General features: G+C 31.0%; 2 protein-coding genes and 1 long non-coding RNA gene across 3 annotated transcripts in view; 1 reads left to right on the top strand and 2 right to left on the bottom strand.

Annotated features, from left to right (window-relative positions):
* LOC143907282 (uncharacterized) overlaps nucleotides 1-23,803 on the bottom strand; it is a 175,068-nt gene that overhangs the window by 34,338 nt on the left and 116,927 nt on the right. The window lies entirely within an intron of this gene.
* Nucleotides 789-4,610, top strand: LOC143907230 (uncharacterized). Its single transcript, XM_077423864.1, has 7 exons — nucleotides 789-1,468; nucleotides 3,015-3,286; nucleotides 3,444-3,587; nucleotides 3,756-4,005; nucleotides 4,160-4,228; nucleotides 4,332-4,421; nucleotides 4,516-4,610. Exons 1-7 carry the CDS (start codon nucleotides 1,196-1,198, stop codon nucleotides 4,573-4,575), a joined length of 1,158 nt encoding a protein of 385 aa, XP_077279990.1. The 5' UTR covers nucleotides 789-1,195; the 3' UTR covers nucleotides 4,576-4,610.
* Nucleotides 19,993-22,112, bottom strand: LOC143907229 (uncharacterized). The gene is made up of 3 exons (XM_077423863.1): nucleotides 21,727-22,112; nucleotides 21,349-21,642; nucleotides 19,993-21,267 (listed from the first exon to the last, which is right to left on the bottom strand). The coding sequence occupies exons 1-3, from the start codon at nucleotides 22,024-22,026 to the stop codon at nucleotides 20,143-20,145; spliced, it is 1,719 nt and encodes a 572-aa protein (XP_077279989.1). The 5' UTR covers nucleotides 22,027-22,112; the 3' UTR covers nucleotides 19,993-20,142.

The following is a 23,803-nucleotide window of genomic DNA, read 5'->3' as shown; positions in this document are numbered from 1 at the left end:
GTTCAAACCGTAATTTTTGAACGTACGGCGTAATCCCTCACTAAAAGTTTTTACGTAGGGGATGGGAACATAATTTTTCAGATCAAGAGTAAATGCACTGTCCTCGTTGTTAGCGTTATCCTCATTATTCGATCGTTTGTTAATTTCTGAAATTCTTCTTTGAATGTGTTTGTTCACCAAAAGGTCCGGAAAACAGTTATTAGACAATATGGTTTTCACTAACTTGATGTTCTCATCGTGAAACTGTTTATCCGACAATAGTATGGCCTGGTCAACTAAATTAATGACCGTGTTAATCTTGTATTTCAAAGGATGACTGGAGAAAAAATTAATATACCTGCCAGAGAACGTTGGTTTTCGATACCAGTTGGTGAACAAACAGTTGCCGTGTCTAAAAACAGACGTGTTTAAAAAATTCAAGGTGTTGTTCTTCTCGAGTTCATACGTGAATTTGAGACGCGGATGATAGTTGTTAAACGTACGGACAACCTCATTAAGTTTCGAATGCGGAATGCACATAAAAATGTCATCGACATAACGGAGAAAAATCTCGATATGAAAATCAAAGGATTGAAGGCAGCAAGTCTCTAAATCGTCCATTGTTAAAATAACTTGAAAAGGACCCAAATTAGTGGTCGAAACGTCGTTGTGATATACTAATAAAACTTGCCAGTCAGGCCGTTTAACTATACCAAATTATTATTTCATCACTGGCGAATAATTCTTATTAAATATTTATTATATTTTTCAGTTTTTTCTACCCCTATTTCATGAATAATTTTTTAAGATTTAGTTGATTAGACCCAGCTTTATACGCGCGATCAAAAGTCCATAATTTTTAAACAAAATTTTGAATTTTTTTAGAAATGTCCGTGGTTGCTCTTAAGACATCACTTCCTCTATGAGAAAGCCAAATGTTTCTTCGGTTGAATAATATTCTTATTTCTATTATATAAACATGTGTACACGCATACATTATGAATACACATCAATTTTGTGTTAAAACAAGACGTCCATCATTGGACTTATTTTGACAGATCATAAAACATAAATTGTAATAGACTGATTACTTTAATATCCATAAGTGCCTTAATTGAAATTGCAAAGATCCACTATCGTTACCATTCGCTCGTAATCAACTTCTGCAAACACCTGTTCAACCTGATCAACAAAAGTTCAGTTTGAAATAGAAATTATGTGCGCAATGACCAAAAGTATTCGAATGATTTTAATGCCATTTTTAGTGATTAGCTATGTGTTTGGTTTAAGAATTCCTAATTTATTCAGACGTTTAAGACTGTTTAATATTTTATATATACTGCTGGTTTGGTCGGTTTACTATTTCTTCTCAACATCTACATTGATATCTACTTTTTACAAGTTTTATCCCATCGAAGATCGCATTTGCAGTTGGGCAGAAATCTTTGTGACATTACTGTCAATCGTGATTGGTATATATCATGATAAGGTAAGGTAATGTTAGTATATGTAGTTATTATTAATAAACATTTTCATACTGATTTGCACAACTATAATATATAAAATGTCTGCAAAATTTATAATTTGTAGTTAAATAAGTTACAAGCCTGCTTAACCCTATTCATTCCAACCAGCCCTTTCGTGTCCCAACGGGTTTCTAATCGTCGCATCATAACTCACGAACCAATTGACGAAATTTAATGTTCCAAAGCGCAAATTAAAGCTAAAAGTAGTAGCTTTAATTTGCGCTTTGGAACATTAAATTTCGTCAATTCGTTCGTGAGTTATGATGCTAGGATTAAAAAGAGCAGAAAACACGTTGGAGCGAATAGGGTTAATAATAAAAACTACTAAAAAAGAATTTTTTATATAATGATATAACACGTACTGATAAATTTCCTTTTCTTAGATATTTAATAACATAACTTAAATTGAATGTATGATCATCTAAATTGAATGTCCAAGAATAATAGATTAACCCTCAGAGTACAGACTATAAAAAAGTTACGTTCCGTACGGACATGGGTTAGCCTAACCCGGCGACTTTGATTGACTGTATATCGGGCTGTAATTTGTCAATTAAAACAAATTTTTTTTTTTGATAGGAAATTTTCTCAAAAATACAATGGCGTTGATAGATTTATTACATTACTTCTTTAAACAAAGATACATTTAAAAATGTAAACCATTCTTAAAAAATTTTCCTAAAAATTTACTTTTTCTTTTAAATTGCATAACTTTATAAAAAAAAAAGATATCGACATTTTTTAAGTCTCGTTTGAAAGCTAAAAAGTTGTTCTTTGAAATGGCTAAATTTGTTTTTTGATTTATTCCAAAAAGTATTTTTTTTTTTGAACTATGAAAATACCCGTTTTTTTGCGATAGCGATATAACGTGTTACTTGCTTGATTTATCATAATAACGCAAAAAAAATATCTTAAAGTAAAAATAGTTCTTTTGGATATGTTGTTGATTAATATAATATAAATAAACAACAAAAATTGAAATAATATTAACATGCATGCACGGATACGTTATGCTGGTATGCTACAGAGCATCATTTTGAGATTAGAATGCACAAAAGTATATTAAAAATAGTAAATTATACATACCAGAATACAAAAAAAACACTTTACTGCAGCAAATACTCGAAAAACACAATTTTTTTTTTTTTAACACGGATTTTGTAACGTTCCGTACGGACTGGGTGTAGACTACCCGAGTTCAATTTTCAAAAACGTACAACTTATTGAGCACCAAGCGTAGACTGACGCTGCCCTTTGGCGCTCACATAGTAGCTACCTATCTCAAAGATTCCCCCCCCCCCGGTATGAACCCCCACCATTCACTTCCTTTGAAATAGCGCTACTTTTAAAATTCGCTCGGGTTACGCTAACCCAGTGCGTACCCTGAGGGTTAAGAAACTTCCATACATTCTTGAAATATCAAACAGCTATTAGATACAGAACATAAATATAGTCTTAAATTTTTGTATAAATAATAATTATCTGACTACTTCACATTCTTTGTTACAGAAATTCTGGAACTGTCTTAAAAAGCTCGATATTGTTGACAACACATTGCTTAAACTGGGAACAATGACGGATTATGACAAACTACGTAAAAAAACACTATGGTTTGTCTTAGGATGGGTCGCAGCAGTCACATTAACGAATTGCAGTTCAGCATTACTCGTAAAAAATAAATATGACTGTCATGTTGCAAAAGCCATGTGTTTCATTTTTATAATAAACTACTGCTTTCATATAAACTTTATTGGTGATTTAACTACCGCAAGTATTCTCGAGTTGGTACATTTTTCTAAATGCAATTACTATTACTTTCTTTCGAGTAGTCGTATGCATAAATTATATGATTTCCGAAGTCTACTTGAAAATATTGATATAACATGCTGTTATTTGCAAATAAAAATATTTACCTTTCCATACTTTTTTAATATTTAGATACACAGGATTAAAGTTCGATCAAATTAATGAACATCTTCAGAACTTGATGAGAAATAATAAACGGAAAATAATACAGGCTAATACGCGCAACCGCAGATTTTCGAAAACACTAAGTGACAAGTGCATAATATGGATCGTTATGTAAGGAAATTTACGTAAATTGTAGATACTGCTATATATTAATATTACTAAAAATTACTTAAATTTACATCAATTGTAACTGCAGTAATATTACTAAAAACAATTTACAAATAGTAATATACACAAAACGAAACGTTATATGTATCATACATGTATATATACATCCAGACATCTGCATTTGGAGCTGCGCAAAATATCCTATGAAATAGACTCAATATTTGGAACGCAAATGACTTTTAAAATGGCATATTATTTTGGCATGATAGCGATTGACTTGCGCGAAATTCTCTACGCAATTCTGATCAACAATTATGTGAAATGTAGGATAATGTCTGCCGTTGTGTTCTTTCTTTGGTTCTCTCATAATGTTTTCAAATTCCTGCTCATTAATTATTTGTGTGAAATAGTCTCCATCAAGGTATTTATTTTACATTTAATTTTAACGTGTAACATCAATTTAAATTATATGCATATAATAAATAAATCAGTTAAAAATTTGACTATCATTAATTTTCAGTGTTAAAATTAAATTAAAATTTTCTTTAATTACATTCAAAATATTACAATTTTAGGCACGGACAACAGCAGATTTATTAAATAAATTATTATATTTTACTTGTGACGTTGAAATTCATGAAACAGTAAGTTTTAAGATAAATTGAAATATGTTAATATAGACATTAAATAATTTTAACAAATAACCAACAAAATGTACATTATAAGTATTGCATTGTATTAATTTAGATTTCACAGTTTTCATTACAAATAGTTCATGCACCACTTAGATTCTGCGGAATCGGACTTTTCCGATTTGGCTTCAAATTTCTTTATACGGTAAGTTATATTTATTGTGTAATTACATACCACAAATTGTCACATTTGTAATAAATATTTAGAAGAAGAACTTATATACTGTCTTTGTTTTCAGTTTATAATGAATATTGTGACCGTTTTAGTTATAATAATACAAGCACGAGCAAATAAGTAAGCATTTTGATCAAGTTATGACAGAGCAGTTCATGCAAAATAATGTAAATAAAAATCCATATATAATATTATGTATATTTTATAAAATGTATTATACGATGTATTCTGGATTTGGTTTTGTATACTCATGTTAATATTGAAAATTAATGAGTAGAAACAAAATAATAAAATAATAAATAATAATAATAAACTTTAACTTATTTGAATACCCTTATTATAAAATAACTTTAAAAGATACAATCTTTATCAAAAAGTGCATATCTGTTTCCCGTTTTGTGTTTCTATTACGTTTTCATTAATTTAACATGAACTTTTGTCGCATAGCCAACTTACCCTACTATCGGGAAAAGTTGGCTACAATGCAGCATGTTCATATTTCACTTATTACAAAGAAACTATACAGTATACAAGAGCGTTCCTGGCATAAAAATGTAGAGAAAGGTTCTCTCTATCATATTAGTACTGTTTAATCATGATAATTGGTTGTTTAAAAACTCAAATGCCGAAATTGCAAAAAACTGTGCCAAGGAGCCTCGGTCTCCTCTAAATTAATGAAACTATATTAGTAATACGTGTAAAAAAAATTATATTTTTTTAAAATTTTTTAAAGATTTTTTTTTTTTTTTTAAATACAATATGTTTTTGCATATACATATATATGCTAATGGTACGAAACATTATCCACTAATTTTTTCTCTATTTCAGATGTATAAAATTAAAGTTTGATCAAATTAATAAATTTCTTTGGAATTTGACAAGAAATAAACATAGAATAACGGCAATTTTGGAAGATCCTGTGTCATATTCGCATCAACGCAGATTACCAAAAGTTGCAAACAATGACTGGCTGATTTACGTTTTAATGTAAAAAATAAATGTAAATTTTAAAAATAATGGTAATTGCACATAATCAATTTAAAATATTGCATTTATTCAGGCATCTTTATTTGGAGTTATATAAGATATCTCGAGAAATAAACTCGATATTCGGAGTAGAAATAACTATATCCATAGTATGTTACACCTTATGGTTAACACAGATTTTTTGTGAAATTACCAATATAATATTTATCAACGATTATGTAAAAGGCAACAACAAAACACTATTCACTGTTTCCAATCTAATATTTAGTGTTTCTACTTCATCTTTAAACTTCTGTACATTAATTATGTATGCGAGAGAATCAGCACTAAGGTATTATTCTATATTCAAACTCAAAATTATTTTGAAATAATTTTTAACAATTATTAATATAACTTTATATAACTAAATTAAAAACAATCTTAATTTTGCACAAATTTTAGGCAAAAATATAACAGAAGATTTAATAAATAAAATATCTTATTCCAATCGGGATATTAATCATGAAAAATGAAAACGTAAGTTAATCTTAAAATAAATTTGTTAAATATTGCTAAAATAAAACACACAAATTTAAGTTTAAGTAAAAACAGATAAACAAAAATGTATGTATATTAACCCATTATGTTAATATAGATTTCACAGTTTCTATTGCAAATAGCTCAAACGCCACTCAAATTCTGTGGGATTGGACTTTTCCAATTTGGCTATAAAGTCTTTCATGATGTACGTTGTAGTTTTCATATGTTTATTCACTAAACACGTATTTATAATAAAGATATGAAAAATAAGATTACTTCTTTTTAGTTCTCCAAGTACACTGTGACGATTTTAGTTATATTAACACAGATGCATATGGATAAGTATAAGCGTTCGAGAAAGTCATGATTAACATAATGTATAAATAACTTTTAAATTACTTAAAATATTAAAAAATAAAGATGTTGATAAGTAAAGTATTTAATAAAATGTTTTCTAAACATGCATTGGTTGTTATATATTTACGCTGTAAACTAATTTATCATTTTCTAAAAAAATTATGTTATAAACGAAATTAATACTTTATACTTTACGTTTTATTTCTATACCAAGTATCTCTCTCCTGTTTTTCTTACAATTATTTTTTACACATAACGTAAAACATTTTTGTATAATTTATCAAAAGATATGTTTCTATTACCTTAAAGCGCTACATGTTGTAAAGATTATTTACGTTTATATATTATTTTATTATTACATTATTATTGACATCAATTTTATTACTACATTGTCAATTATTAAAATAGACATTATTACATATTTAAAAATTACATGTGCTTTTTCATAATTTTTTTACCCACATAATAGCGCTGTACAATATAGTAAGAGTAAAAAAAAAACAAAGAAAAATACCAGGAACAACATTGGTATTACAAATGTATTTGTTCGTGAAAACACGACGAATCCATCTGATTCTATTTTAAGGATAGCTCGTGGTATGTAAAATTTAGCATAAAATCGATTATTTCATTATACATAAGTAGTATTTGTACTTATAAAGATCCACTATCGTTATCATTTAACGAAGTTGTCGGCAAAGAAAGTGCAGTTCGTAATTGCGATGGCATATGCTATGACGAAAGATATTTGGGAAGTTTTGTCGTTGTTACTGATTATCAGTTATGTATGCGGCTTAAGAATAATCAAATTTCCTATAAGAGATCTAAGACAATGGTTCAGTTTTGTGTACATATTGCTGTTCTGGGCGGTTTACAATTTTATTCTGATACATATAATATCTTATACAGTCTTTTATACGATTGAATATCACGTTTGCATTGGACTACATACTTTTACAACGTTAATATCAATTATCATTGGAGTATATTATGATAAGGTAAGAAATATAGGATGGAAATCATTTATCTAAGTATTTAAAATAAATAATTGTAATTTAAAACTCACACAACTTGCAATTTGTTATATTAATGTTCATCTGATAAAAAAAACTGTTATACTTATGTAAAGTGTTTTGCATCATAATAATAAGTCATAAGATATAATATTTTAATTTTTTGCTGCACATTTGACAGAATTATTTCTTTAGAAAAGCAATATATAACAATAATATTCATATTTTATTATATCTCTTTAAAAATAAAATAAATATCTTATTAAAATCGTTGTGGATATACAAATTATCTATCTACACTTTATTTCTTTACGTCAGGTATTTAGAAGTTGTATAAAGAAACTCACTATTGTGGACGACACATTAGAAAAACTTGGAACAATTACAAATTATCACAAGTTTAAGATGAAAATAGTATGGCTTACTTTAGGATGGTTTGTGATAATTATATTGCTAACTTATCTGGAGTATTATCTTTTAAGAAGCCATATGGATATTTTACCAGCTATATTTATTCCCGTTACGCGCAATTATTGTGTTTATATTAACTTTATTGGCGATCTAATAATTACGATTATTCTTGGGTTAGTCCATGTTTTTATTTAAACAAATAAATTTGTTAATTTTTTTATTCACATTTGAAATTATTCATATTTATTTATTTAGATACACGGGATTAAAGTTTGATCAAATTAACGAATACCTTAAGAAATTGTCAGAAGATAATAATAAACGTAGAGTAAACCTAACTTGGAAATATTCCATGTTACGTTCATATAAATCCAGATTTCCAAAAGCTTCAAGAAACAAATGTAACAAAATATGGATTGTAATGTAAGTGTATTTATGTAAGTTTAATTAATCATCAGTTATAATAGTTACATCGTGCAGCAAGATTACTGTCATGTTTAATAGGCATCTTCATTCGGAGTTATGTAAATCATCCCGCAAAATGGACTCGATATTTGGGACACAAATGACTCTCGAAATGGGATGTTATTTCACTTACATAGCAACGGCTTCCAAAGAATTTTTTCGCATAACGTACAATAAAAATTATGTAAATAACTCGATACTTTACGTCATCATAATTCTGTTCTGGCTTCTTATATATATTTTCAGACTCTTTCTCATTAATTATGTATGTGAGAGGGTTAGCACCAAGGTATTAATGCTACAGCTACATACAAAAAATTTTTAAATATATTTATTTAGAATTTAATTTTAATAGTTTGATTATTACAAGTAATATTAAGTTCCAATATTAATAAATTGTAAACTATATTTTTATTTTGCAAATTCCAAATTTTAGGCAAGTGCAACAGGAGATTTTATAAATAAATTTTCATATACTACTTGCGATATTGAAATTCGTGAAAACGTAAGTTTTCAAATTGGCTGAATGTTATTAAAACATAGATTTAGATTAAAGTAAAAATAAAAAAACTATACGTGACAAAACTATGTGACAATTAAGTATATAATTCATTGTATTTTAATATAGAATTTACAGTTTTTACTGCAAATAACTCAATCGCCACTTAAGTTCTACGGGCTTGGACTTTTCCAGTTTGGTTTTAAATTCCTTTATGGGGTAAGTTGCAACTTAATTATTATAAGTACTTGCTGTTAAAAAATATCTAAAAAATAAATTTATTATCTTTTTTTAGTTCTTCGCTTCTGTTTTAACCGTATTAGTAATATATACACAAACGTTTACAGCAGTAAACATTTAAATAATAATTAATGTATTAAACATTTAAATAATGTATAAATAACATTCAAATATCTAATAGACAGTAATATTTAGCGCGTAATTCATAAACTTTGATAAATATTTTCTAAATATACATATATAGCAGTCATATACTGTTCCTGAGATTTATTTTTTACAGAAAATTTAACATATAAAACTTATCTTTTTAATATTATTTTATAAGTAACCCTTATATTTATTTGCAATAATCATTTTCCTTATAAAGATAATTTTATATAGATATAAATAGATTGATAGAATTAGCTGTGAAGATCGCAGTAATTTTAATATATAAAAATATTATAAGAAAAGTATTATATGTAATTGTAAAAGCATACATTTAAGCAAAAATAAAGCAAAACATTATAAACATTTTTTATATTACACTATAATCATTTAAAGTGGTCCTTTCGTGAGAACAAGTATTAGATAAGTACCTAAATTTGATATATGTTAAATATACAGTAATAATAAGGGACATGTGTACGAAAAATCAAGTGAAGTTACCGACACTTTACAAGAAATAAGTCATTCTAAATGTGCGTTCGCGGAGCGTGCCATTGTCATTCTATCCTTGTTTACATCTAATGAACGAGAAAGATAGAATGATGCAAATCGCCACGGCCGAGGTTTTCAACGAATAATACATGTACTTAGCGATCAGATGAATACATTATTCATGTCTAAAAATATTCCCTGAAATTTCCGGATTTCGTACATATTCTTGAAAATAAGGGCTTGCCGAATGTTTTGCGCTCTGATATATGAGGATAAATAAGTAGTGGATCCACGCGCATATTGCTTTACTCGTACTGTCATGCCTGACCTAACCTAAATCGAGTCCAACCGCACTACTATTGTGATATTTTTTTAATTAATAAATAATTAAATGCGATTAACGCGTGCGTGTAAAATCATGTTATATTATTATAATTATTGGAAGGCTGTGTGTAATGTTTGTTTTCAATTACCTCATGACGGATTGTTACTTGACTAGCTGGGTCCGCGAAAGGACTACCTTAATATTAGTCATCGGAACACTTATATCTCATATCATATATGCATCATTTGTTATTTAATAATATTTTAAACGTGTATTTTATACATACGTGTATAACATCACTGTAAAATCAGTAAAAGAAAAGAAAATAAGTAAGTATATTAACAAAATCAATTTTTGTTACAAATTATTTATTTTGCTTTGTAAGCTTATTATGTTTTACGTGAAAATAGATAAGAAACTTAACAGTTGCCCTGTTTGCTTGCAATGTAAAATTTAGTGGATCGATTATTCCAATATGCGTAAGTGCAGCAATTACAATTACGGAGATCTGCTATCGTAGAGTCTATTGGCGATCAGCAAGAAGAGTATAAGTAGTTCGAAATCTGCCATGGCGAAAAGCATTAGAACTGTTTTATCGCCACTTCTGTTAATCAGTTCGATGTGCGGTTTGAGGATTATCGAGTTTTCCGCGGGACATCCAAAACTTTGGTTCAGTCTCCTTTACATTCCGCTACTGTGGTCGGTTTACTGTTTTCTCGTGATAGATAAAAGAATATCTTATATACCTGAAGAATCCGCCGATTATATTATTTATGTTTCATTGAACATTTTTACAGTTTTATTATCAATACTTCTCGGAATATATCATGATAAGGTAGGAAAACTGTTAAGATAAATTAAATATTAATATATTATGCGCACATTTTTTAATAATACATTATCTCAATCATATTATTATTCAAATTGCTTTTATATAAAATAATTTTGATATTTAAATATTAAATTAAATTTGAATATCCTTGCTTTATTTGTATATTCTTGCATAGTAAAAAAATTGGTAATTGTTTAGATGGGGGGGACCACCTTGGATGACCTTGATATTTTAGTATGTTGTCAAGGTCACCCTCCTGAGTGACCTTCAGAAGGTTTTAGCCCGCGCTCGTTACCCAAGCAGCATTTTTCGGTTAACTTTCCGACTAAGGACTACTTTTCTACTAATCACAACGTTGTAAGCGGTTCAAGAAAGTTATAAAATGTAACTTATAATTACTAACGTTTTTTGGACGTTGTCTAAACGTTTAAAATTACGACGTGCTTTTTTTATCACTTTCCCAACGTCAAATTCGAAATAGTTTAAGTCCTATTACCCGACGTTAAGATATTTAACGTTCGCCTGACGTTATACTCTGCACTACACTTTTCGAGCGACTTCAATACGTAATTCCCAACGTAAACCAACGTTTTGTTATCAAACGTTGTAAAACGCTAACGTTGTGAAACGTCGCCTGTGGTCATTTCTGACTGACGTTAAGAAATCGCGAGAAATGGTAACAAATTCTGCCTAAAAAAATGTAGAGCAGATTACTGCTGCGTCAAGCGGGCATCGTCGACGGCAATTCGCGGCGTCGTGCGTGAGCTATGAGGACTATGCGACGAATGTTGACGATCCACGGCCGAACCGGTCCATTTCATCTCACGCGGTTATCGTCGCGTCGTCGGGAAACAACGCGCGCGCGCCGCGCGGTTCACAGCTCGAGAGCGCGTTCGCTCGGCTGCACGGCTGCCATAACCATGCTCTAGATCACCATATAGATGGTATTGCATAGGTCGGATTTGGTTAAGATATACGACTCATTCGCAAATCTAGTATAGAATTTTCAACTAATTAATACTTTATCGACATGTGTTAAGTCAGTTTGGCGACCTTGTTAAGACTTTTAGTCAATATAGGTACAATTTTGCCTACAGTGGTATACTACTTAGTTTGGAAAAGTCGGAAAAAGTTAATTATTTTATACGAAAAGACAAATTTTAGTAGAATTTATCGCACCTTTTACTACGTAAAGTTTGATCTAGTGTGGAACGCTGACTTCGCCATTTTCATTCCTCGAAGAGGAAGGCAAATAATCCGCCATTTTCCAGTATATTTAGATTTAAATTTTTTAACGCACTTTATTAACAATTTAAAGCATTTATATAATATCTGTTGTTAAAGTTTTGACAACATATTTATCTTAAAGTAATTTTGATGAAAAAAAATTAAAATCTACACTTTGGAAAATTTTAGTTATTTATTAGAATATTTAGTAAATTGGAATATTTTAGAAAGGATTCGTCTAATTTCGACCTATCATTTCCACATTTATCAATAAAGTGGGTTTTGTTATACAATTTCAGTGCTGGGTTCGTGTATTTATGGCAAAATTACAATAGTATCAAAGACTGCGCAAACTATATTTTTCCTATAAAGCCATTTTATTTGTGCCAAATTGATAAGTACGTATTATGATACATTTATTACACCAATGCCGTCATATGGTTTGAATGGAAGCACGAAAACTACACCTAAAATGTACGTTGTGAAAAAATAACCTCAGGTCTAGCAGAGTGTACAAAATCAAAGTTTACATACCAACGTTAAAACTGGTGGAAAAAATGTAACCTCAATTTAACTTATATAAGTCGGATTCCAACGTTGGTACAACCTAAATTTGATTCCCCAAATTAGTGCAAAAGAGGGTTGAAACGACGTAGCAAAAACGTTGGATACCAACGTTAAGTGTGTTTATCTTAACGTCGGGCGGACGTCAAAATGCTGCTTGGGTATTTGTTAAAAAGTTATTAACAAAAAATGTTTTGAAAATATAGCAGCTATTTTGAGAATTGGAAGGCATAAATGACTAATATATACATCGAAATAGTTTACGCATACACTTTCCACGCGAAACAAGGTGCCATATGGGTTCGTGGCGCGCTTTAAGCCCCTTGCACAATAGGCGATAGCGATAGCGATAGCGACATCGACAAAGTTGCCGACAAAGGTATAGCTTTGTCGGCAACCTTGTCGCTGTCGCTATCGCTATCGCTATCGCCTATTGTGCAAGGGGCTTTACACCTACTTTTGTACTGTTCAACGCGAACTACTGACTCACGTAGGTTAGTTGACGCGCTTTACACACTCAGTAATGTTGAAGGCGAGCCACTGAATCACGCGGGTGAGCTTTACGCACTCGATACTGTTCGAGGCGAGCCACTGACCCACGTAGGTTAGTTGACGCGCTTTAAACACTTAAATACTTTTAAAGCGCGTCACTAACCTATGTAGATTAGTAACGCGCTTTAAAAGTATTTAAGTAAAAGCGCGTCAACTAACCTACTTGGGTCAGTGGCTCGCCTCGAACAGTATCGAGTGCGTAAAGCTCACTCGCGTGATTCAGTGGCTCGCCTTCAACATTACTGAGTATGTAAAGCGCGTCAACTAACCTACGTGAGTCAGTGGCTCGCGTTTAACAGTACAAAAGTAGGTAAAGCGCGCCACAAACCCATATGGCACCTCGTTTCGCGTGGAAAGTGTATGCGTGATCTATTTCAATGTATATATTAGTCATTTATGCCTTCCAATACTCAAAATAGCTGCTATATTTTTGAAACATTTTTTGTTAATAACTTTTCAACGAATAACGAGCGCGGGCTAAAATCTTCTGAAGGTCACTCAGGAAAGGAAGGTGACCTTGACAACATACTAAAATATCAAGGTCATCCAAGGTGGTCCCTTCCATCTAAACAATTACCAAAAAATTTTATAATAAAAATTATTTTGCATATATATATAGATAAGTATACAAATTATTAAAATTTCTTTTTGCAATATGTTCAATAAATCTTTAATTTCATTTAACTCGATCATACTGACGCATTTAACTTAGTGTATCTATTGTTCAAATAAAATCGCACTTTTTTGAAAAGTGACATAAATACACTATTAGGCACGTTAAATTTCTAACTAAATAATATTTATCAATCGTATATTGACTTTTTTACATAAAAAATTTAGAAACTGCCTAAAAAACTCGCTGTTGTGGATGACACATTGAAGAAACTCGGATCAAAAACGGATTACGAGAAATTAACTAGAAAAACAGTGTGGATTATCTTAGGGTGGTCGGTAATAGTTTTATTATTAAACTTTTGCGATTATATACGGTGGTACGATATGCATGACGCTCTATCGTCCATCTATGCACTTATACTAAACTATTGTTCTGATATCAACATTATTGACGACTTGATTTTTGCGAGTATTCTTGGGTTAGTAAATCCTTTTATATAAATATATAAATTATCATACATGAAAATTATTTCAGCAATCTATGCATAAATTAATATCATTGTTTAAGAAATTAAGATTTTTTAGAAACTTTTCTAAATTACGGTATATATATTTCTGCATATTTCTATCTTTCGCTAAATCTCTTCTACATTATAGATACTTAGGATTGAAATTTGATCAAGTTAACGAACATCTTTACAAATTGACAACAGAGAATATACGTGGGATAAAGCAGGTTTGGGAAAATTCTGTATTACATTCTCAACAAGCCAAACTCCCGAATGTTCCGAGCAGTAAACATATAACGTGGATCGTAATGTAAGTATAAATAATATAATCATTGTTACACATCAATTTTGCATAATAAATTTGCATTTTTTTTACGCAGACATCTTCATCTGGAGTTACAGAAAATATCTCATGAGATAAACTCAATATTCGATATACAAATGACTTGGAAGATGGTATGTTATTTCGGTTTTATAGCAGAGTTTCGCCGTGAACTTTACACCGCGATATTCGTCAGAAATTATGTCCCTAATAAAAGAATCTTATTCGTCATTATATAATCATATTATGGCTCACTTGGTATATCTCCAGAGTTATCCTGATCAATTATATGTGCGAGAAAGTTAGTGCAAAGGTATCAATTCTACATATTCAAATTCGAAATGCATCTATTTTAATTCGCTTTCAGTGATTACATTACTGCTAACTACTGACGGGGAGGACGCGAGGACCGGGAAACGGATCTGAATGAAACTTTTTCCCATAATAGCCCTTCACTAATAGTAAAACATAGTGAAGCGCTAGCGCGCAACTCTCAGCCGTTTTCGAGAAAAAAATTCGTGAAAACTTTGCGACGCAAGTCTACCGGTTCGCTAGCGGAGATCTTCGATGAAGCGGCGTAGCCGCGCAGCTAAGGCGCGTGTCTAGTTCTCGTCCAGACGCGAGCGAATACGCACGTGGATAGAGAGTTATCAGATAGTAAAAAAATTCTTGAAAGAGCGTAGCAATATTCATATTTATAATTACTGAATACTGCAAGAAGAAGGAAAAATAACGTTGAGGGGAGAGGACGTGGAGAAAATAGACAAAGAAGACACCAGAAATGGTCAAAGAGAGGAAACTAACCTCAATGCAAAGGGCATAACAAATGAACAGCAAAGTGATTCAATTAAATATACAAGAGTGCTGGACAGAGCGATAAAAAGAAAGTACAGCGACACAAGGGATACAGCAGAGGACAATACAACCAAGAAAATGGCATATAAAGTAGACACCAAAAACAGATATTCATTACTTGCCGAGAGGGATGAAGATCAGGATAGTGAGGATATGGACACGGATGGCAGAGGTAGTGAAGAAGACAATGTGCAAGAAGTCAAGACAAGGAAGCCGCCACCGCTAGTTGTACATGGCAGCGTTAAGGATCACAAAGGATTTGTAGAACTAATAAAGCAAAAAGTGGAGAGTAAGTTCTACATGAAATATCGAGACAATCACGTACAAGTGTTCGTGAGTAACAAAAAAGACTATGACGAACTAAGAAAAGTTTGGCAAAGCAGGGAGGTTAAGTTCCATACATATACGGACAAGGACGAGAAAAGGAGAACATTCGTGCTCAAGGGCCTGCATGAACATGCAAAATCAGAAGAAATCAAGGAAAGCATAGAAGAACTAGGTCTAAAAGTATACAATATTAGTATAATGAAAGGAACCAAGAAACCAATCTACATGGTTTCATTGGAAACAATAAAACTGGGTGCACTTAAACAAAAAGTCCAGTACCTATGCTACACGAAGGTGGATTGGGAGTATTACATTAATAAAAGAAAATTAGCCCAATGTCACAGATGTCAGGAATGGGGACATGCGACAATAAATTGCTATGCGGACCCAGCGTGCCTGAAATGTGCAGGCGAACACTTAACTAAAGACTGTATAAAACCCAAAAGCGAACCGGCAAAGTGTATAAACTGTAACAAAAATCATCCTGCTAATGCAACTATTTGCGAAGTGTATAAGAAGAGGCTAGACTGGATTAAAAAGGAACAGACTAGATCGAAAGGAAGCAAAAAGGATATGGGCAGACAGCAACAGAAGGATCCAGACATAAACGACCGGAAGCAATTTCCGGATCTGAGGACATCATCGGAGGCACGACAAAAGGAAAGCTGCAAAGAAGATAAGAATAATGTAGATAGTTATAGATCAAAAGTAATGCAAAGGGATACAGGGAGAATTAGGTACGATAGCAAAATAGATAATGACTTTAATGATTTTCTAAGATTAATGGAAGAATTCAAAAAATTAAATGAGCATATTAATATTAAAATGATGTTAAAAACAATGAAAACCATCAATGAAAGGATGGAAGTATGTAACAGTCAAATAGAAAAATTCCAGGTAATGGTTGAATTTTATCAAACATTAGAATCATCGTTATGCGTAAAATAAAAATATGTACTTGGAACGCGAACGGGGTTAGGCATAAAACATGTGAACTCATAGAATTTTTAAGCAGAAATAAAATAGATATCATACTTATTAATGAAACAAAACTAAGTGCTAATGATAAATTTAGGTTAAGAAACTATACATGCGAAAGATATAATAGGCATAACGCGGCAGGAGGAGTTATGATATTAGTAAAGAAAAATGTCCCTTATAAGGTAGTCAAAAGTAACTCAAGCGTAATAGAAAATGTATGTATTAAACTTGCTAACGGTGTACATGTAGTTGCGGCATATAACAGACCATCCACTCACTACACCAAAAAGAATATTGAAGATTTACTAAATGTAGCTAACAAGGTAATAATTGCAGGAGATCTCAATTCTAGACATAAAGCTTGGAACTGTCACATAAATAATAGGAATGGGCTTACTTTATATGATTACTGTCAAATGAACAACTGCAGTATTGTGTTTCCAAATGAACCAACACACTACCCAGAGAATGGAGGTACGCCTACAACAATAGACATATTAATCAACAAAAATATTAATATAATATTACGGAACCTGTAGTGCTCGATGAGCTGAATTCAGACCATAGACCTGTATTATTTGAAATAGGGCAAATAAATTACAATAATGAATTTGTGCAAGAAGTATATAAATATAAAAAAGCAGATTGGGAAAACTTTAGAAATATACTAGATGAGAGATTAACAATAAATAATAAAATAAATACAGAACAAAACATAGAACAAGAAGTATCTAAACTAGTTTACAATATAGAAGCAACGCTTAAAGAAACAGTAAATAAAACTAAAATAAAAAGGGAAGAGGAAGAACTGCCTGAGGAAATATTAAAGTTAATTAAACAAAGGAATAGAACTAGAAAGCTCTGGCAAAGAACTAGGAATCCAGCTCACCGAGATGACTATAGGAAACAAACGCGAACGATTAGGGATGAAATATTAAAATTTAAAAATAACATATGGACACAAAAGCTATCAAAAATTAATGTAAATGATAAATCGCTTTGGAAAATGACTAAAATATTTAAAAAGAAACATCAACCAATACCTACGCTAGAGGATAATAGTACTGAGGCATTCGATGATAAAGATAAAGCAGAAATGATAGCGACGCAGTATGAGTACGTGCATAATATTGATTTAAATAATAATAGTCTACAACAAGAAGAAATTATCAGAACAGTTAAGGAATTTATAGATAATAGTGAAGTAAAATTGGATGAATACAAAAGAGATTTGACTTCACCGAAAGAAATCCGTACTATTATCCAGAAACTAGCTGCACTTAAAGCACCTGGAAAGGATGGAATACAAAATATAGTTCTTAAAAATTTAAGCAAAAAAGCTTTAGTTCAGTTAACATACATTACAAACGCGATTTTCAAAATTGGGCACTTTCCACATGAGTGGAAGACTGCCATTGTAATACCAATATTAAAACTAGGCAAGGATCCGATCAAGCCATCTAGCTATAGACCAATTAGTCTTCTATCAAGTGTTAGTAAGATAGTAGAGAAAATAATTGCAACCAGAATAAGGAAATATGAAGATCAAAATAATATAATAATAGATGAACAATTTGGATTCAGAAAGAAACACAATACGGTACAACAAGTAGTTAGAATAATTAATGATATAAGACTTAATTATAATAAGGGAAATGTTACAGTTATGATGCTTTTGGATATTGAAAAAGCGTTCGACAAAGTATGGTGGGATGGTCTGTTATATAAAATGATAAAAAATAATTATCCTATTTATATTACCAAACTAATATACTCGTATTTAAGAAACAGAAAGCTGCAAGTAAGAATAAATAATACTCTCTCCACAGAGAGGGATGTTAGAGCAGGTGTACCACAAGGGTCGGTACTTGGACCACTTTTGTTTACGATATATTTAAATGATATAGATAGATTTGAGAAAACCAATTTAGCGATGTTTGCGGATGATACGGCCTCGTACGCACACTCCTTTAGCGCTATAGTTGCGGCCAAACAGATACAGATACACATAGACATGTTACAGAAATATTATGATAAATGGAAAATAACACTAAACGCAGCGAAAACAGAAGTAATAGTCTTTACGAGAAAAATCAAGGATTCACGTATAATACAACCAATAAAAGTATACAACCAGGCAATAAATTGTAAAAGTATGGTAAAATACTTAGGGGTAAATTTAGATTATAAGTTGACATATAAAAGACATATTGATATAGTTTTAAGAAAAACATACTTTGTAATGCGACAACTTTATCCATTGTTAGTAAGAAGCTCTGCAGTTAGCAAACATAACAAGGCGTTAATATATAAGATGATATTAAGACCGATAGTCACATATGCGGCGGCAGCATGGTGCGGAACATCTAAAACGAATTTGTTACCTATTACAAAGATTCCAAAATAAGTGCCTAAGAATGATTCTAAATAAAGGTAGATATTGTAAATTAGTAGATCTACATAAACAACAAAAATACCATATATAAAAGATTATATTTATAGTATTGCGGAAAGATTCTACAATAAAAAATTAGAACATAATAAACTAACCAAAGATATAACTCAGATTAGAGCTGATAACATGCCAAAACACTTTAAATATGAAGTGCCTTACCAAAAATTAGACATATATAAAAAAGCAATATAGATTAAGTAAGTAACTTAAGATCTTGAATCAAAAGTGTTGCAAATTTTGTATTGCACTTAATGTTCATCTGATAAGTAAGTTTTTTAATGTTTTTCATACAAAATATATTACAAAAGATAGGTATATAATGCAATGAGAATAAAGTATAAAGTACCGGAGATGGACATAAGATAAACTTGTACTTAATTGGAAAAGTAGGTTAAGCTAAATAGGCAGGAACTACAATGTATATAGTAATATAATGTATATATATATATGAGTTAATAAATTATCCTCGTCAAAAAGGCGCGTGTCTGCTACATCGCTGGCCCGGGTTCGATTCCCGTTGATCTTTTGCAAATCTTTTTTTTTTTACTTTATTTTTTTTTCCTTATTAGCATTAATGATAAAAATGTTAAATTGAAAAGCAAAATAAATAAATTTAATAATTTTAATAAAAAATAAGCAAAATAAAAGGAAATGCGTACCTTACCTTTACAAAATGTTTTCAATACACAAAATAAATAAATTTAATAATTTTAATAAGCAAAATAAGCAAAATAAAAGGAAATGCGTACCTTACCTTTACAAAATGTTTTCAATACACAGTAATTAATAATAATTATTTCTCGCTGCTTCTCAAATGTTATAAATAAGTTTGAGGACAATAATTAATTGTAAGTTGGAGCACTTTTGAAATAATAAAACATAATAAATTATTTTTTATACTATTTAATCAATGAACAAGAATATAAAGAAATATATGTATATATACTGATATTACATAGAAATATATTGTTTTTCTGTAGAAGGCTTTTAATGAAACTTATTCATTGTCACTTTCGATGCCCTGCGGATATCGTTCACAATGTCCTACATGATAATTATCGTAAAAACATTTAAAACAAAGATATATCATACACCAGGCACATCTTATAAAAGAAATTTCTTTACAGACGCTACAGTTTTGCTTTCCAAGCATTATTGGAAAGCAGATTTCGTTGACATTTGAAAAACAGGTTCTCTCTTCCACTAATTTTGCAGCATACCAGGCATATTTTATCATATTTGTGAAAGAAGGAGCGCTTAATTGGTGGTGAACTAGAGAATGAATTTTTATAACATCTTCACGAGATGCTATTTCCCTTTGTTCTTTTATTAACGCAGAAGCATTTTGCAATCTTTTTATCAAATTCTTTACCTGTCGATAAAAATAAACGTCGCAAGGCTGACAAAATGGGGTGCATTTTCCAGGTATAACTTTGAGGGTGCACGTTGCTTTCCCGTCATTTCCGAAAACTTCGTCATGCAAAGGAGCATCAGTCTGTCCTCCCCAAGAATCAATAATTAGAAGAAAATTGTTGTCTGTTACGTACGGTTTTAATGTTGTTTCTAAATACTTTTTGTATAAATCTTTTGTTAATTTACCCGATTTCGAGCAAGTAACGACAACATTTCCAAATTCTGCTGTTAATTTTTCAACAGTTTTTGATACTGTAGGACCAAATTTATTTGTTGGTTCCTGCATGCACAAATAAACAAATGGGAGCAACTTTCCGGATGCAGTTAGACTGTATTGTGCTGTATACGAATGCGTAATTTTATTTATATTTTTCTTTACGAATACTGTTTTTACTTCTTGGAATTCAAGTGATCTATTGTAAGTAGTTTGGTAATTGCACCCCGTTTGGTCAGTATTAATGACAAAATCCAAATTAAAGTTTGGAATTATATTTTTAGTTTGTATCTGGAATCTTTCTGCTGATTGTAATGTTTCCTCCAGAGTAGCGACGTCTTTGTGGCTGACATATTTCGTTATTTTGCGTTGTTTTATTTTATGTCTTCGCTTAAATACTGTCACCCATGTAGAACTAGCTTGAAAAGTAAAATTTGCTGATTGAAAAGGAGCAGCAGCTACTAATGCCCATTGTTGCAAGGTCCTTGTTGTCACCTGTCAATATTTTATTGTACTTACAAAAATTTATTACGTTATATATACATATGAAATGCTTATGCATTTTTGTTATTTTACCTGTTCGTAACAGTTTCTTGCTTCTTTAAAGCGTTCGAAAGTTTCAGCATCAATTGTTTGTAATTTATCCATTCTCGTTCCGCCACTTTTCACATCTGCTTTCCATTGTATTAAATAATCCTTCCTTTTTAAACGACTCGCACCTCTTTTTTGTAGAGTCTTTAAGTTCCAATGCGGATGTGCTTCAGCAAGAGCAACAACTTTTTCTTTATATTGCAAAGGTATATAATCGTCGGAAGGCTCTTCATAATCAGTCGGATCATAATCCTCATCTTCTGTTGGATCATCTTTGCACTATCAAGAAGTAAAATATAATTCGTAGTTTTTTATAATTAAAAAATTATTAAATCAACAAAAGGAAAGGAAATTGCAACATACCTCTTCGTACAATCCTTCATTATCACTATCTTCGTATAAAATGAGATCTTCCTGTGCCATTACATAGTTTTCATTTATTATATCAATAATAGCACTGGAAAAGCACTCTGCCATAGCTATCGACACAGAGCTAATTCTTTTGGGAGGTTCTTTTGTTAATAGATCGTTGCTTTCATATATAGAATTTGCGTATAAAAGAGCATTGGTGAACTCTCCTTTAAAATCTTCGTCCAAAAATAATCTCTCTCCCATAGATTCAACGTCTAATTCCATACTTGTTGAAGGTCCTAACTCCTCCATTATTTTTGTTGTTTCTTACAATTCGTAGGAACGGTTAGCACTAACTGACGCAACGCTCACTCTGCTTATGACGCTCGTCGAAGGATTTCGTCAGAAGTAACGGTCGTAGCTTACGTCACAAAGGGATATAGTTTGGAGGGGGACTCACCACACCAGACAAAGAGCGCTCAAGAAAGAAAGACGTTCTTTATTCGAAATAAAATTGACAAAGATTCTCATCTCGTTTCAAAAGTGCTCCAACTTACAATTAATTATTGTCCTCAAACTTATTTATAACATTTGAGAAGCAGCGAGAAATAATTATTATTAATTACTGTGTATTGAAAACATTTTGTAAAGGTAAGGTACGCATTTCCTTTTATTTTGCTTATTTTTTATTAAAATTATTAAATTTATTTATTTTGCTTTTCAATTTAACATTTTTATCATTAATGCTAATAAGGAAAAAAAAATAAAGTAAAAAAAAAAAGATTTGCAAAAGATCAACGGGAATCGAACCCGGGCCAGCGATGTACCAGACACGCGCCTTAGCTGCGCGGCTACGCCGCTTCATCGAAGATCTCCGCTAGCGAACCGGTAGACTTGCGTCGCAAAGTTTTCACGAATTTTTTTCTCGAAAACGGCTGAGAGTTGCGCGCTAGCGCTTCACTATGTTTTACTATTAGTGAAGGGCTATTATGGGAAAAAGTTTCATTCAGATCCGTTTCCCGGTCCTCGCGTCCTCCCCTGTGAGTACGTATTATGGAACTTTTCGGAATGGATTCCGATCGGAATTATTATTTCCTAGATTTCTATTATGTTTTCTAGGGAAAACGGAATAATTCCGATCGGAATCCATTATAAAAAGTTCCATATAATACGTGACTTAAACATAAATGCTAAATTTCACAATATGTAAAGTAATATCAATTTGATTCTAATTTTAGGCAAATACAACAGGCGAAGTTATAAGTAAAATACTGTATTTCTCTTACGATGAGGAAATACGTGAGAATGTAAGCTTCAACATAAAATTAAAAGATTACGTTACTGTCTAAATCAAGCTCTGATTTAACGCAAACTGAAAATTATATATTATCTTCATGCAGATTTTACAAATTTTATTGCAAGTAACACAAGCGCCACTCAGGTTTTGCGGGCTTAGATTTTTCCAATTTGGATATAAATTTTACAGGGTGTGTTATTAATTATTTATTATCATGTTGTCCACGAATGACTGTATCCCATATAAGGTTTTACAATCGGCCCAATACTAGGCCAGTACTAATACTGGCCCAGTATTAGGCCGATTGTAAAATCCTATATGGGATATACACACTAAACATTTAAAAATCGATATTAATTCTTTTTTAGTACTCCGAATTTATTCTGACACTTGCAATTATATTAATACAAGCAGACAGGTTCAAGCATGCATTAAAAAATTATAGCTAAATGCGATATGCAAACAATTTTCAATAAGCAATTAATATATCGATTCAACATTCAGTATATAATGTACATTTTTTAGATAACATTTTAATATATTTATATATTTTTGCTGAGAATTAATATTCTATTCTAGAAACTGCAAAATATAAAATATATGTGTTATCCTATTTTTACGTTTTATCTTATCTTTTTCGTTTGTTCTTTCTCACAATAGTTATTTTCTTCATAGAAGCAATTTTATATATCTTATTATATAAAAAAAAATAAGTTGTTACTGAAAAATAATGCCAGTAATAAAAAAAGATAAAGTACTCAATTTCTCTCATTTACATTACATTATTATTAA

This window comes from Temnothorax americanus, unplaced genomic scaffold, assembly GCF_048541705.1.
Source record: "Temnothorax americanus isolate GAGA-0224 unplaced genomic scaffold, ASM4854170v1 Scaffold8, whole genome shotgun sequence".
In the NCBI taxonomy this organism is placed as follows: domain Eukaryota; kingdom Metazoa; phylum Arthropoda; class Insecta; order Hymenoptera; family Formicidae; genus Temnothorax; species Temnothorax americanus.
This window is presented reverse-complemented; position numbering and strand designations above follow the sequence as displayed.